General features: G+C 36.4%; 2 protein-coding genes across 6 annotated transcripts in view; one reads left to right on the forward strand and one right to left on the reverse strand.

The window, feature by feature from the left end:
• Positions 1-5,130: 5,130 nt before the first annotated feature.
• On the reverse strand, positions 5,131-5,865 carry NHP2 (NHP2 ribonucleoprotein). The gene has a single exon (XM_089248692.1). The coding sequence runs from the start codon at positions 5,740-5,742 to the stop codon at positions 5,275-5,277; it is 468 nt and encodes a 155-aa protein (XP_089104818.1). The 5' UTR covers positions 5,743-5,865; the 3' UTR covers positions 5,131-5,274.
• A 5,447-nt stretch (positions 5,866-11,312) lies between these two features.
• Positions 11,313-15,621, forward strand: part of Cog6 (conserved oligomeric Golgi complex subunit 6) — a 209,964-nt gene continuing 205,655 nt past the window's right edge. For 3 of the 5 annotated variants that reach the window (XM_089248666.1, XM_089248668.1, XM_089248670.1), the window contains exon 1: positions 11,313-11,576. In XM_089248666.1, coding sequence (XP_089104792.1) covers positions 11,463-11,576 — 114 coding nt within the window. In that variant the 5' untranslated portion in view covers positions 11,313-11,462. The remainder of the gene's footprint in view (positions 11,577-15,621) is intronic. The other 2 variants (XM_089248669.1, XM_089248667.1) reach the window with 1 other exon arrangement.

The raw sequence follows: 15,621 nt of genomic DNA on the forward strand, positions 1-15,621 counted from the left end.
AGCGTCGTGTGCCGCGCGTTTCAGCGATCTTCCCTTCATTTTCGTGTTGTGTCTCTTCCCTTTAAACCGGAGCATGCAGCCGATAGAGTAGATGACGCCAGGGTCATATACTATATAGCCATCCTGAGCCGATGCGCCACGCTTGGAAAACGCAAATGCGTAACGCCATTATGTAACTCATTTCTGCCGACACGAAATGATCCAGTTAGGTTCACGCGGCGCAAAAAGCCTACTCCTAGGAAAACCTGGCTTCAGGGATGAACGTTCGTTACGAGATCCCAGGAGAGATAAACCCATTCTCTCTCATGGAATCTTGTGTGTGGATAGAGCCTGTACCTCTTCTTTTTTTTTTTTTTTTTTTGCCTTTTTATTTACGGCAACCAATCTGCGAAACAGATTCGCTTTCCCCATTGGACTTCAGTTTTTAGCATTTTAAGGCGCGGCGGCGAAAAGATACGCTTGTCGTCGTCCCTTACTCGAAATTTTTTTTCCTTTCTTTTTCAGTAGCGAGTTGTAATGTGAATAAAACACGTCAAAAAACTGCGGAAAGCAGTGACATTTTGCAGTTTCTCGGAATTTTCGTAGTGAGATATTGGCTGTAAGCAAATAGGAAGGAGGGATAAAATAGGAACAGTAGGAGAGAATTGTGGTAAAAAAGAAGACGATTGCGGCGAATGTAGGAAAATAGTAGGATAAATAGGAAAGCTGCGAGGTCTGCACTCAGTATACTGCGTAATATAGGAGGTTCGAGACATCGTTTCGCCACATAAGTAAAAACTTTCTCACCACTGGGCATGGGGGAATTTTCGGCTACTGGTTCAGCGGAGTGATGTCGTTCTACGGACCATCGATTTCCAACGCTGACCAGTTTGCGACATAGGCAGGAAAACACGTCAAAACTAGCGATTCCGTAAAAAATCGCATTTTTAGAAGCAAAAGCGTATAATCGTATTAATTTACTAAATACGACAAAATCGTAACGGTTGGCAGGTATGCACAACCATTGGATGTTCCAATCCCATCCCCTGCTTTCACATTTCCTATTATAAAGGGAGAGCGCGTTTTTTTTAATCTTTTCTTCCTCTTTATATTGGGGGGAAGCTTCCCCTTATTTTTTTAGGCAATGCTATTCATCACCATGGGGAACGCCTATTCTAAAAAAGATCATCCCTTCAGAGAAAAAAAAAGACTTTTTCAGGCGTGGCTGCAAAAAGTAAGGAGTTATAAGGGCCCTTCCAGAGGGAAATGAAAAGTAAGGAGTTTTTAAGGAGTTTGTAAGGATGTGCGAACCCTGCTTAGACCCCCCTTCATCTATTTATTGAAAAAGCAGGTTCAGTGACCTTGACTAACATTGGTTTCCTAGTATGTAAAATCTCACCCTTCAACTGATGAGACTGCTCAGGTACACCAGTAGGGGATCCAGAGGAAAATGCAGATAAAAATTGTTGATAAGGCTTTCTTATTCTCTCCCAGAGTATCTGAGAGAGATAATCTTCTATAGGGGAAAAAGTGAAGACCAACCACTACAATGGGAATTCATCCCCTTTTAATTTTTTCTGCTTCAGATCTTCCCTGAATTTTTCCAAATTTTAAGAATTTTCCCTGACTATCATTTTCTGATTCCCTGACTTTCCAGATTGCTGGGAAGCCTGACACATCTTCACTGATAGATGGCAGCCTATTTTTGGAAATCTGAGCCTGTGCCCCACAATATCAGACCACGAGCCGCCACTGTTCCAAATGAAAAACAAGAGTACAGACAATAATCAAAAAATAAAGTATCACAACGTGAATTTCATACGATACATTTCTACAAACGAAGTAAAGAGGTTGTCAAAATGTCTGTATAATTCATGTTTGTAGGAATTAAAAATTTCAATTTTTCTCAATAATTAACCAACACATAATTTTCTTTTACCTTGCACCCTGGTCTTTTTATGTCGAGAAAAAATTAAATTTTAAAGTAGCACAATATAATTAATATTTTGCTTACCATTGTAATAAAGCAATGTTTGAAAACGGATCATTGTAATGTGGAAAAAAAGTTTTTCATCATGTTATACACTAGGTCCTTGACAGTTTAAACCAGTTACAGATGTTTGTCATGCCAAAACCTCAGCCCATATTTCTTTCTCGCTGAAATTAGCTGGCAAGCTTAGAGGACTCTTTCTGAATTTCCTGGAGGATTTGTTTAGAAAGAATTTTCCTAACAAGAAAACCACTGTATGAGTAAAAAAAAACAGTGATGTCTGATTTTACCATACACTAACCCTTAACTGTCGCAGTAGGATCATCTTGACAGCTGCAGTATAATCCAGAGATTCCCCTTGGCAATTTTTTCAACAGTAAATTGCAAGTTCAGCAGGATTTTCGAAGGGGTTCTTTCTTTTCGTCAAGCTTTTTCTACCCACAACGCCCCTTTTCAATGCTTATCCATGAGCTGTTAAACAAATAATATTTTTGAAAAACCTTTGCTAGGATAACCAATTCGTGGCACCCTTGACAAAGGCTGGAGAAACAATGTTATTAAGTATTGTTGTCTGAAAGCTTAACACTACTAAAGAAAAATGAATCAACAAGGTTTTACTGCATTTCAAATGTTAGACCAGGGGTTCCTCCAGCCTTTGTCAAGGGTGAATAACATTGTTGTTAAAACCTTCGTTTTCTCGTCGCTAATTTCTGTTAACTCATCACCATGAAAAAAATTGAGAGAGGAGTATTTTCAAGTAATGAAAGTTACACTCGGGAAGTTCATTTGCCGACTATAGTTTTTGAAACATAAGGAAGAGCGTCCAGGTCAGGGTTTAGGCTATGGTTGCATTTTTTTGCAATAATGCGTACAGGAAGTAAGAAACGAGTAGACATCCAACCATCAATCATTAGAATTTTGCTAAAGCTTTTCCTCCTATTTTCGCGAAAGGAATTTTTTATCCAGCTTAAACCCTGGTACAAGTTATTTATAGAGAATATTTGTACTATTGTTGTCGGTTTTCTATGCCGAGATTTTTTTTCTGCTATTAGTCAGACATGTATGGCACCAAAAAAGTTTCCAACAAAATCAATAGGTTATACTGCAGCTGTTCCCTTTTTTGTCCGATGGTCAGATCGAAATGACATATTGGAAATGTATCAGTTTCAAATTAATGGTGAAACATTGGATATCCGTGGTGAGCATGAGGATTTGTTAATGAATTGTACGTAAGATCAGGGCCATCTGAACAGCATCATTGGCCTGCAGCCCAATTGATGGAAAGACCCCATCATGGGAATTTTCAAAATTTTCTTCTAGTGTGGCCCATGCGCTACGACGACATTGCGTAGTATGTCGCAATGTGCTTCATGTAATTCTGACATGAGTAATTTTGGCGATTGTGAAAATATTATAATTATATTATATTATAATTTATAAATTTTATTTTCTGAGTATATTTTAATCATATCTGTTCATTTTTTCTATCATGAAAGTTGCGTTCAAAAAATTCAATACATAATTTAATGGAAATTTCAAGTCATGTTCCACATTCTTTTTTGAAAGTGTCTTAATAAAATACCATTTTTGAAAACAAAGTAAAGAAATTTGTAAAATTATTCAATGAATTAATTGATTGATAACTGAAATAATATAATGGCCATTGCTTTTATGAAAATTTCTTGATTTTTAAAATGCAATATTTGCTGGGCTGAAAATGGCACCAGTTATGCACAGAATTTTCACAACGCCAGTTAGGGATTAAAAATTATGTAGAAACACTACAAATTTTCAAAGCAGAACAATGTAAACCATTCAGGTTTGACATGTTAAGGGGAAATTTTATGACCATACCCTGTGGGTGTTCTAAATTAAAATTAATCATGGATGAAAATGAGCATAAAATGCACTGTATAAAAGCACTATAGGAAAAACACATTATGCATTACATCTAATACAGTAAAACCTCGGTCAGTCAGTAAAAGTCATTTTTCTTCAGACCCCTCCAGCTTTCATATACTACAATGTTATTAAACCTCATGTACTCATCGGTAATTTCGGTTAAGTTGTCACTATGAAAAAGTTTGAGAAAGAGGAACAGACTATTTTTATGGCTCCCATTAAAAAGAGCTTAACTGCATTGCCATATACTGAAACGGAACAGTTTAAGTAACGAAAGTTACGCTGGGGAAGTTTATTTGCAGATTAAGGTTTTTGGAACGTTGGGGACTGTTTAAGCTAGATCTCATTTCTGCCTGGGTTTCATTGGAGAAACTGTACAGACAGCGAAACACCCAAGCTCTGTCGCAAGAAGCAACGTAAGCACTTCGCCCCCTGCCAGGGGGTTGCAAGGCATGTCCAGCAAAGCCGAAATTTATTGATGTCAGATTACATATAGTGCAAGAAAAGCAAAAATTATGTAAATCGAAGAATCAAATTAAACAAGTTAAAGTGCAACAGGCACGGATAATAAATCATAGAAAGCACGGACTCCACTAATTTAATGCTTGAAATTTAAACAAAATGTCTTTGTCGAAAAAAATTAGACATTCTTTCCCAAGTGGGTCTTCTGTTTACTTTTCCCTAACCAGGGCCCCTCCACCAAGTCAAAAATGTTCGAGATTACTTTGTAGTTGCATCATGAACTACTGATGATGAATTCAAACACTAAAATTAAATTTGATGTGTATGTAAAATTAATGTGCAATAGCTCTGTTATGAAGAAAAGCTTATTCAAACAGTTGCTTTGTTAGTCTAAAATAAAAATTACTAGTATAAATCAAAGTGTACAGTACATTTCACCACAATAATTTAAGTAATAAGACATAAAAAATTACTATTTTTTCTTTCGCAATCTATAAATTTCATTAATATTGTTATTTTGATTCATACTTTAATAAATGTAATATTACTTTAAATTTATACGATTTTCATAGCATAGCACATTATAACTAACAGAACTCAATATTTTTCAATAACTTGAGGTGACAACTTATCGAGGTTTTACTGTAATTCTGAAGGAAGCATCTATTTTGTTTAAGCTGCATGCAATTAAAAAAAAACCTAGCATAATCATGCAATTCAAGCTTTCGTGCAGATCTATCACCAACATAACTAAGAAGTTTCATAAAAACATCAGATATTTGCAAATAAATCTTGAATTGATGATTTGACATTCATTACTTTTATTTCTATGAAAGAACAGCAGAAAGTTCATCAATTACATCATTTTAGGCGAGTCCATGAATTTCACACAAGTACAAATTACAAGTTAGAACTTGTCCACGAATCAAGCAGCACCAACTCTAAAAAGGAATTGGCAATTCCTTCACTTGAGAAAGACAAGTGTCATACAATTCTTTGTAACTGTCGTGTGGTTTAATCATGACCATCAGGCACGATCTCTTCACACTCATAGCAGTTCCTAAATCCTTTCTGGATGGGATGTAAACGTAAGGTATGCTTTTCTCTTCGCATACTGCTGGCATGTGGCACATTATCTCAATAGGAGTCACGTCGCCAGCGAAAACAACAAGGCCTCTCTCTCCTCTCTTAATATGCAGCTGGACTTCTTTGAGTCCATGGCGTAAAATTCCCTTTTCACTCTTGGACGCTTTTCTGATGAGCTTGTAGAGTTTTTTAGCGAGCTTGCGAGACGCTATGGGCTTGGCAATTGGGTTGACGAATTTCAGTTTATCTTCATAGTCTGCAGATTTGGAATCGTAGAAAGACTCATCGTCACCCACATCGCTACCATGTTTCACTTTTTTCATGTTTTTCTGATTGATCGAGAAAACACGATGTAGCTAAAAACAATAAATTTTGATAAACGGCAGATCTGTTACAAGAAAAAACCCTCACACACACATGTGGTAATGCACTGATCTAAAGGTAATAGATAAGAATGCCTTTGTAACGGCTAGCACCGCAACACCGGTGCCTCTTATCGTAGTTAACTTCTTTTGCTATGCCACTGCATTAGCAGTGCTTTCGTGCCATTCATGATTTTTTCCTTGTCGGATGGTCTTCTTATAATTAGACCGAGTCTAAAAGCAACACGTTGATCTACATCTGGAGGCTCGTGTAGGTACATTTGGCAGCATGACAATTCAGGACAGTGTAATAGGATGTGTTTTATGGTTTCCTCGTTCATCCTGCAGAGAGGGCATGTAGCGTCCATGTTCACAGTGAACTTAGCAAGACGGTGGTTTGTCAGCGGAGCGTTTAGAGAGCAAAGTGAGCATTGCGAGGTTGCTTTAAAATTGGCAAGAGACTTAGAATTGAAGGTTGGCGAAGAAAATCGCATTCTGCTTTTTTCTGATATTTTTTCGTTTCGCTTGTCGTCGTTTTCTTGTTGCTTGTTTTCTATCAATCAATCAATGGTTTAGTTTTAGCAGGGTTTTTGGCAAGCTTGTTTTCTGCTATTTGGTTCTGATGGCGGATCACGAGCCATTAAAACCCAAAACGGCTCAGTGATATGATTGGCTGATGAGGGAGTGACGTCAGTATAAGCATACTAACGTGGTTTCATTAGTTTATCATATTTGGCAAGAAATCGTACTTTTCAATCTTAGAAACAAGTCGCCAAGATGACCTTATGTTGCCATCTTTCAAAACAGAACTGTATCTGGAAATCTCATGACCATGTAATCTGTATTTTACGGGACAAAACTACGTAGAACTCAGAAAATTGCAAAATTTCCCCCGTTATCACGTCATTTCTAGTAAAAATACGCATTTTGTGGATTTTCGTCTTCGAGAGAAAAAAGTTTTTTTCAAACCGTGAATTTTCAATTCTAATGAAAATTTCCCATCCATGAAATTTCTCGTTTTGAGATATTGGTTGCATTCAATACTACTGCATGTATCTGAATTAATGTTACCACCCCTCCCCCCCCCCCCCATAAAACAATTTTCTCAATTTAAGGTATGGAAATGCCGGTTTTACACAATTCGTTAAATCGAAGTTCGACTACGAATAATTTTAACAAACGAATCAACTCACCCAGGATCGATGAGAATACATGCTCCTCGCATTCAATTTCATGTCAATAGCTTTTCAATCAGATGATTGCGAAGAATGTCGAGCCGAGTGCTTTCACATTCTGAACGCATCAACAGTAGTCGAAAGTAGAATATATTGTTTGTTGGCCGTTTATTTTCGTCATGGAATGACAATTACGAATTAAAAAGCCGAGAAAAAGCAAGCGCAAAGCGTGAGGGAAAAATGGCGGTACGATCAGCGAAGAAGGAAAGCATAAACAAAATGAAATTTCGACGCCAACCATGTACTGCCACTTTCTTCACCAAATCCCTCGCAGCCGGTAACCCATTCATTTTTGTGACATCATCGGCAGCCAATCATATCACGGAGCCGTTTTGGGTTTTAACGGCTCATCGTCTATTCAGGTCTAGGCAAAGCTTTGTCAACGAGTGTCTGAGTTGCCAGATCCTTAAAAAATTTCCAGCCAAAATCATTCTCAAAAGCTTCAAAGTAAGCTGACCATATGTTTTTGAAAAAATACGGGACATCGGCAATTATTGCCAAAAGGTAAGCAAAGTCGAAAAATCATGCTAAAATAAGATAAGTCACCAATCGCAGAAAACAAGCGCCATTCAAATTTCAGTGAATTAAAAAGAAAAAAAAAATTTTTTTGAGATGAATATTCTTGTTTGTAGTCATAATTATCATAATTCTGAATTAAAAAGATAAATTTAATCTTTGATTATAGTCAAATTAGCTTCGTTGAAAATACGTGAACAACCGTGAAATTTTTGCAAAAAAAGTCGGGTAATACAGGATGTATGGTCATTTCACTCAAAAGTAGCCCGAAAGTGCTGTCCAAGCAATATATGAACTACTGTAGTTCATACATTGCTTGCTTGCATCGATACGTTTTACGGTAACCTCACTGAGCTAAAGCACTTACTTATAGCTCAATGTCTAGCGTACAAAAAGAAGTAGTTTCCGTATATATATGGTGACCATACGTCCCGTTTTTCCCGGGATAGTCTTGGTATTTTCTGTCTTTTTGGCCATCCCGACTTTTTCGAGAAAGTGTCCCGGTTTTTCCAGTATTTTAGACGAAGCCTACTTGAATTTTTATTCTTTATTGAAGTCAAACATTGAGATTATTTTTCAACTCATAAATAATTTTATGATAATTACAACTATATATGAGAATATTAATCTACCACATTCGCCACGGTGAACGTTTTTTTTCCATGGAATACATTTGTAATGCATCATTTCCCGCCATTGGGGTTTTTAGTAATTTCAACACTATTTGGTAACTTTGTTTGGTTTTGGCGTCGTTTTTGGCAATAATGGGCGATGCCCCGTATTTCGCTCGGAAAAATATGGTCAACTTACGTATATATATATATTTTATCGGAACCCTCTCCCCAGAAGCGTAACAGACTTTTCTTAAGGTCCCGTCTTTTAAAATATCATTATCACGAAAAATGAACGTTTTTGTGGGGGCCCAGCACCCCCCCCCTTCTGTGCCCGAGTAGCATGGTGGTTAAATGCTCGTCTACCATCGTGAAGGTTGTTGTCAGGGTCCCGGGTTCGAACCCAAGTGAGGATATAGATAAGATATTTTGCCTAACGAACTCGAGGCGACCACCGATATAGACAGCGCCTTCACTTCAACCCATTTCACTAATGGCAGTAAATTGCAATAAAGCGATATGGCCAGAGTTGAAGTAGTCCCCCACCCCCCTTCTAACATTCGGGAGGAAAATTAAGACCTTTTTTACTGAATAAATTTATTTCTGGGAAAAGTTGTGAATGTCTGGGCTACCTACTCGATATTCTCTCCTGGGTGTTTTTTAACGCAAGGACTCACCCCCGTTCACGGCAGAAAGTGCATACACGGCTCTGTGGTAATGAAATTTGTCACAATGAATTCACAGTATAAGTACGTGCATTATTAGGCAGTCACCTTCAGGCTAGGTGAAGGCCATTTTCTTCGCTCTCGGTCGTCCTAAGAGCTACATGGGCCTTGAGAAAAGGGACATTTCTGACACCCCCCATTTCCATTTGTCTATAAATTTGTGGTTTTAAATGTGCATCCTCGCAACCGAAAATTACCAGATTTCATTATTATGAGCCCATGTGCATTAAGGCGGCTTTGCTTTCTTCGTTGTGGAAGTCCTACTAGATTCAGTAGACCATATATGTAATATAGAAATGTCCTCTCCACTTGTCAATTGAAGATTCATTATAAGACTGGCTATTTGTGGAGATGAAGATTACAAGGAAGAAAATTCGTCACTGCCTCAGGGGAACTCGAATCCCGGTCTCTCGCTTGCCCAGACGAGTGCTCTACCATCTAAACTATGGAAGCAGATAGAATATTTCAACCTTGGAGGGTATATATTTGTTGAAAGGCACCGTACATGGACGACGTCAAAAACCAACTAATAGCTCGTGAATGACATAGGCCAACTAGATGGCTGCATGCATGTATAGAAATGTTCTCTCCACTTGTGAATACATCTTATATTGACGAGTGGAGAAGACATTCCATCTGTTTCCACAGCTTGAATGGTCGTTCAGCAAACGAGAAACCGCGGTTCGAGACCCCCGTGGGGCAGTGATGAATTTTCTTCCTTGTAATATTCATCTCCATAAATAACCAGTCTTTCAATGAATCTTGCATATAAATGTATATAATATTATATACTATATATTAACGAATACCGTTATAGTGAACATTTTTCTAATCCTCCGATAACATATGCACAATGCAAGAAACCTGGAATTCCTTTATAACGAAATTTAGTCATAAAGGAATTCCAGGGTTCTTGAATAATTATAACGGAATTCTACTGTGTGTATATATATATATATACGGGGGTTGGTGCGCTAACCCCTCGATGGGGGGACTACTTGCGGTAGCAATTTTTTCCTGTGGTCTTGCCGCCGTTTTTGTTGTACCCCTGTGTCAGGAAATTTCCCGCATTTCTCGGAACAAACCTGGTTTTTTCTGTTTTTTGGCTGTTCCGAATTTTTAGCGAAAGTGCCCCGGTTTTTCCGTTTTTTACACGAACCTTACTTGAATTTTTATTCTTTATTGAAGTTAAATAAAGGATGAAATTATTTTCCCACTCAGAAATTATATTATGATAATTACAATTATAAATAAGAATATTAAGCTCTCACATTTGTCTTGGTGAACGTTTTATTTGGTTGAATTTATTTAAATCCACTGCAATTTGCAGTACTGCTTTATTTACCGCCATTTTAATTTTTACGTAACTTCTCCAATATTTGGCATTTTTTTTATTTTTGGCGTCATTTGTGGCTGTAATTGGCGATGTCCCGTATTTTCCGTGTTTGGAATCCCAATTTTCCATATTTCTTTTGAGGAAATATGGTCAGATTCAGATGAATCCCACGAGAAAAGACAAATGCGGGAGATTATCATTCTTATTCATAGTTGTAATTATCATAATATAATCACTGAGCTATAGCTAGGATGACCATATTTCCTCGAGAGAAATACGGGAAATTGTGATTCCAAATACGAGAAAATACGGGACAAGTCGCCAAATATTGTTGAAATAACGGAAAAACACAATGGTGAGAAATGCAGCGTTACTTCTAATTGCAGTGGAGTAAAATGACCGAAAAAAACGTTCACCAAGACAAATGTGTGAGATTAATATTCTCATTTATGGTTGTAATTATCATAATATAATTTATGAGTTGAAAAATAATTTCAATCTTTGACTTCAATAAAGAATAAAAAATCGAGTAGGCTTCGTTGGGGAAAATACGGGAAAAACCAGGACACTATTGCCAAAAAGTAGGGACAGCCAAAAAAACTGAAAATACCGGGACTGTCCCGGGAAATATGGGATGTATGGTCACTCTTCTTATAGCTCATTGAATACAATTTATGAGTTGAAAAATAATTTCAATCTTTGACCTCAATAAAAAATAAAAATTCGAAAAGGTTCGCGTAAAAAACGGAAAAACCAGGACACCTTTGTGAAAAAATCGGACGGCCAGAAAAATAGGGAATACCCGGACTGTCCGAGAAATGCGGGACGTATAGTCACTTTTGATATGAGCTCGATGGTCAGAAAATATTTCAGGGATTACATAGCAAAACCACCTTGCGACCGAAAGTACACGAGATTATGGTAATTGGTTACCACTGAACTAGAAGTTTTCTTATAACTCAGTGTTAATAGCATGGAGGTATTACCTAGCTATAATACCTCCATGGTGGTAGTATGGTACAACAAGAAGAGACGTGATTATCTGAAACCCTGTAACACTGGAATATCCCTGCATTTGCGAAATTAGCTATTGGGAAATACGGGACGTATGGTCAATTTATTTGTAACTCGTAAGTCAAGTCAGTTCAATGTCGTAGGTGAAATATTACTGTGCCATGTAAAAATGAACTTGAAAGAATTGTTAATGATTCGTATTTTTATAATAACGTTTCAAGTATTTGATTAGACAGAAGGTAGAATGGACCATCATAATCCTCTATCCGAATATCCTTTCAGTTGTGATCAAAGCTCGACTGGTCCTTTGCAGAAGAAACTGGGCAAAATTTTAGAATCTCGTTTGGATTCAGATAAGGCGAGTTTATTCTTTTTATCCCACTTGTAATGTTTCGCCGAGGTTTCCTTTAATTAGATTCAAGTAAATAGCATTTTATTTTTATTTCTTGAGCTGCATTTATGTGGCATGAAGGAGCTTTTATTGGAAAAAAAGGTTTTTAGGCTATCGGGATATATTTGATACCTTTTCAATTTTGGTAGATGTCTGGCTCTACAGTGGCGTAGGTAGAGATGGATGGCGTCCCCAACCAAAATTTTGCCTACATTGGTGCCTATTCTACTAAATGATTTTTTCCCAAAAACAAAATTGGAAAAAGTATTGAATATTTCATTGTCTGACTAAAAAAATGAACACCTAAGTGAAACAAATTATAAAACTAATTTTTTACACGTACATAGCACGTTTTTCGAAAATGACATGAGTCAATAATGATTATGTATGCAAATTAATGCAGTATGCAAATAAATGCATGTCTTTTAAAGAGTTGGACAGTGTTTTCCGCTTGGGGAAAAAACTTCTTCCAAACGGAATAAACCAGTGTTCCTTTCTTATTCATTATTTGCATTTGAAAACATTAGTGCCACCAAAAATAAACTTCTGTGAAAATATTGGTTCGGCATAAATACGCAGTGCCACAGGCCTATGACAATTTAACTATGCACATGTAAAAGGAATGAGAAAAATTTTATCAGTCCTTTGACCAAGATCACATATCTAGCTAAATCTTTTCATCAGATCTAGAGAAATTTCATTGAAAGTTTCAAATCCATTCATCTGATTTCAATATAATTGACAAAATTATTTTTAACGTTTTTTTAAGTAATTAAACAATTGAACATTAATTTATTAATTGACATTGATCTTTTCCATATTATTTGAAAATGAAAATTTTTAAAGATCGTTAGAAAACATTATTATAAATAATAATTATAAAAAAATATCACAAAATATTATGAAAATCCTCATTTTCCTCACTGCAGTGCAACAAAAAACAAAAGGGTTTTTAGAAATTGTTTGCTGTAATCAATTTCTCAACTTAAAATGAATGAATGCAAAAGATGAGGGAATTCTTTTGAGTTCTGCAGAATTTAAAAAGGTGCTTAAAAGCATTTTGACGTATCTACCAAGTTCATCAGGTAGTCCAAGATTAGGAAGCTTCTTCCGAGTTGGAAAAAACGATGGAAAAGAACAGGAAGAAATTGATTTATATAAAAAATTACTTCCTTTCATATTCATGCAATCATAAGTTTAATTTACTGCTGTTACAGGAGGATTTTTTCAACTGTAATGTTAATATATAGTATCAGTTTTGAAAGGTTTTATTAGTCGCAGGGCAGCAACTAGGGGGGGGGGGTGGAGCAGGCTGGTCTGGTGCCCCGGGCGCTGAACCAGAAGGGGTGCCGAATTCACCCTTTTACTGCTTCGTCTACATGCAAGAGGCACCGAAAATCTGGGTTGACCCGGGTGACAAAGTGTCTAGTTGCGGCCCTGATTAGTTGTATATTTGAATGAAAAGTTAGTCCCTTTATTTATGAACTTCAAATTACTTTTATTGACTAGAAATATAACCATTTTGAAATTGTTCACTTTCATCACTTCAGTGTAACAAAATCTTTTTTGTTACAACAACCATTAGATTTTTCCAAAGTTGAGTTGGTGAATCCAAAAACATATATAAAATTATTTTTAAACCTGCTAAATTTGCAGAACAACTTGAAAGCATTTAAACACACAGTTTTTTGAGAATTTCAGATATTTAACACATTACTTCTTTATTACATCTTTCTTACCATAATACTATATTAAAATTTTTGAATGGTATGACTGAAGTTTTACAATTACAGTTAAAAAAATTACAAGTTAGTATACTTTGCCACAGTTCCTGTTCAGAATTCAATCTACCCTAATATTCAGTATTGATAAGACATGAGAACAATTGATAGGGGAGAATAGTCTCTTTATATTTTAATTTTATGACTTAGCTAGCTGATACCCGGCGACATTGCCACCCCGTAAAAAATTTATGTATGCATAGTTTATTCTTTTTTAATAAAAAAAATGTCTGCATTAAGTAAGAAAAAATTACTTTTATTTTTAAATATTTTAATTAAAAACTTCAGGACGCTTGTGGATGCACAGTATTTTTTGTTTTTCCATCTGGTGTGTAGATATACAAATTTTTGGGATTACGAACGGGCGACGAAAAGCTGTCCATGTGAAAAACAGGGCTGAATTAGGTTGATACCTGCCACTGCTAATGACTGGCCTTGCGCTTTGTTGATTGTCATGGCAAAAGCTAAATGAATCGGGAACTGTAATCACTTGAAAGTGAATGGCATTTCTTTGGTGATAATTGGGATACATGGAATGAAGATGTCTTCTCCTTTGGCACATCCAGTTAGAATCGTTGCTTCAATGATGTAATTGTGCAATTTCTTCACGCAAAGTCTAGTGCCATTGCTGAGTCTGTCTGTCTTGAAATTTTCTTAAAACCATTATAGGGGCTCCGACTTTGAGGGTTAAGTTGTGTCGTTGCACACCCGGAATATCCAAAGAGTTCAGAAATTCTGCAGGATACAGAACTGTCTGCGCTGTGTCTGTGACAGTGTCAACCGATTTGTAAGATGTGGAGTCTCCTGGAATAGTTTTTACGATTTTTTCGTTGATCTTGCTCACACTAACATTATTTAGTGCCAGAATCGCTCTCACAAAGCCACTCATGGTTTCGGTGAATTTGTTGAATGTTTGAGAAGACTTTGCTAGTTCTTCAACTGAGTTTAACAACTGCCAAAATCCATTTGGGGACGTAATCAGTCCGGTGCTTGGGTCTACGGGAATTCTTCCATTGCCAAGTTTCATCAACTGATGTGAAAATGATAGCAGTGCTGAGTCATTTTGCAGTTGAACTTGCATGTTGGTGGATAATGATAATTTTTTAACTTTGTGTCAGAGTGTTGATGATTTGAGGCAAGCATTGAGTTCATCAGCTGGCGTTGAACATTTTTATTCTTCGTTTTGTCATCGTAGTTGTTGTTCTCTGTTAGTGACGTCATATGTCCAGCTTGTGCAGCGAATATTATTCAAACGCCTTTTAAGCATTTTTTAAATTGAAACTATACCTCTACGTTGGGTGGGTGATGAGATAAAGGCCGCATTAGTACTTACAGGACACCCTGTATATAAGCTAGCAAAAATACCTGGCGCTTCCCGAGTTTTCTTCAATTACTGGGAGGATTGGAGAAGTGACAAACGATTATAAAGAATAAACTGTTATAATGGCAGCATTGAAGATTTGACAAACCATTATAAAGGCATATAGGCCTACACATCTGAAACGCATTGCTAGGGAACCACGGTAACCAAAGTAAACGTTCCGAAAGTGATTGTTGAGGCCCAAAAACACTTGTTGCCCGTCAAGTTTTTTGCCCATTTGGGGCATTTGCCTTGCTCTGATAAAATTTTAAAGTAGACTATGAGTTCATTCCCGGTCCTGTTTGATATATGTGCAAAATCTGGTGACGATTGGCCTAAAACAAGATTTGTATAAAGAACAGACATACATACTTTCATATTTATATATAAGATAATAAGGCTTAAAGTCAGCATTTTGTAAAAAGTCCCATTCATTTGTGATAATCACCACTTTTTGCACAATCTCTCTGTTACTAATACATTGAGTGCAATTTATACAATTTAAAATTTCAAATTATGTCAAGTAGGCCTATGCTTCTATCCACCTCATGGATATAGTCACTCACAATTATGTCCTTTAAATTGTATAATATTTATTATACTCAGTTAATCGAAAATAATTTTGTGATCGAAATAATTTTTTTTAATATTGGAAAATTAAATATTGCACATCTTGTGGTGAGATATTTATAATTAAATGTTTAAAAAAATATAGTTTTTAAAACATATTTGATATTATTTCACAGCCAATGAGGTGAATTAACAAGCATCAATTATATGTACTTCAACTAAACGGTAATTAAAATACATTTTTCAGTTTCTCCCAGTTTTTGCCATTTCCTTCCAGTTTTTCCAGCTTCTTTCATTGGCC

This window comes from Pholcus phalangioides, unplaced genomic scaffold (genome assembly GCF_987345545.1).
Source record: "Pholcus phalangioides strain wild (caught in Gottingen) unplaced genomic scaffold, Ppha-v1.0 ptg000020l_1, whole genome shotgun sequence".
NCBI lineage: Eukaryota > Metazoa > Arthropoda > Arachnida > Araneae > Pholcidae > Pholcus > Pholcus phalangioides.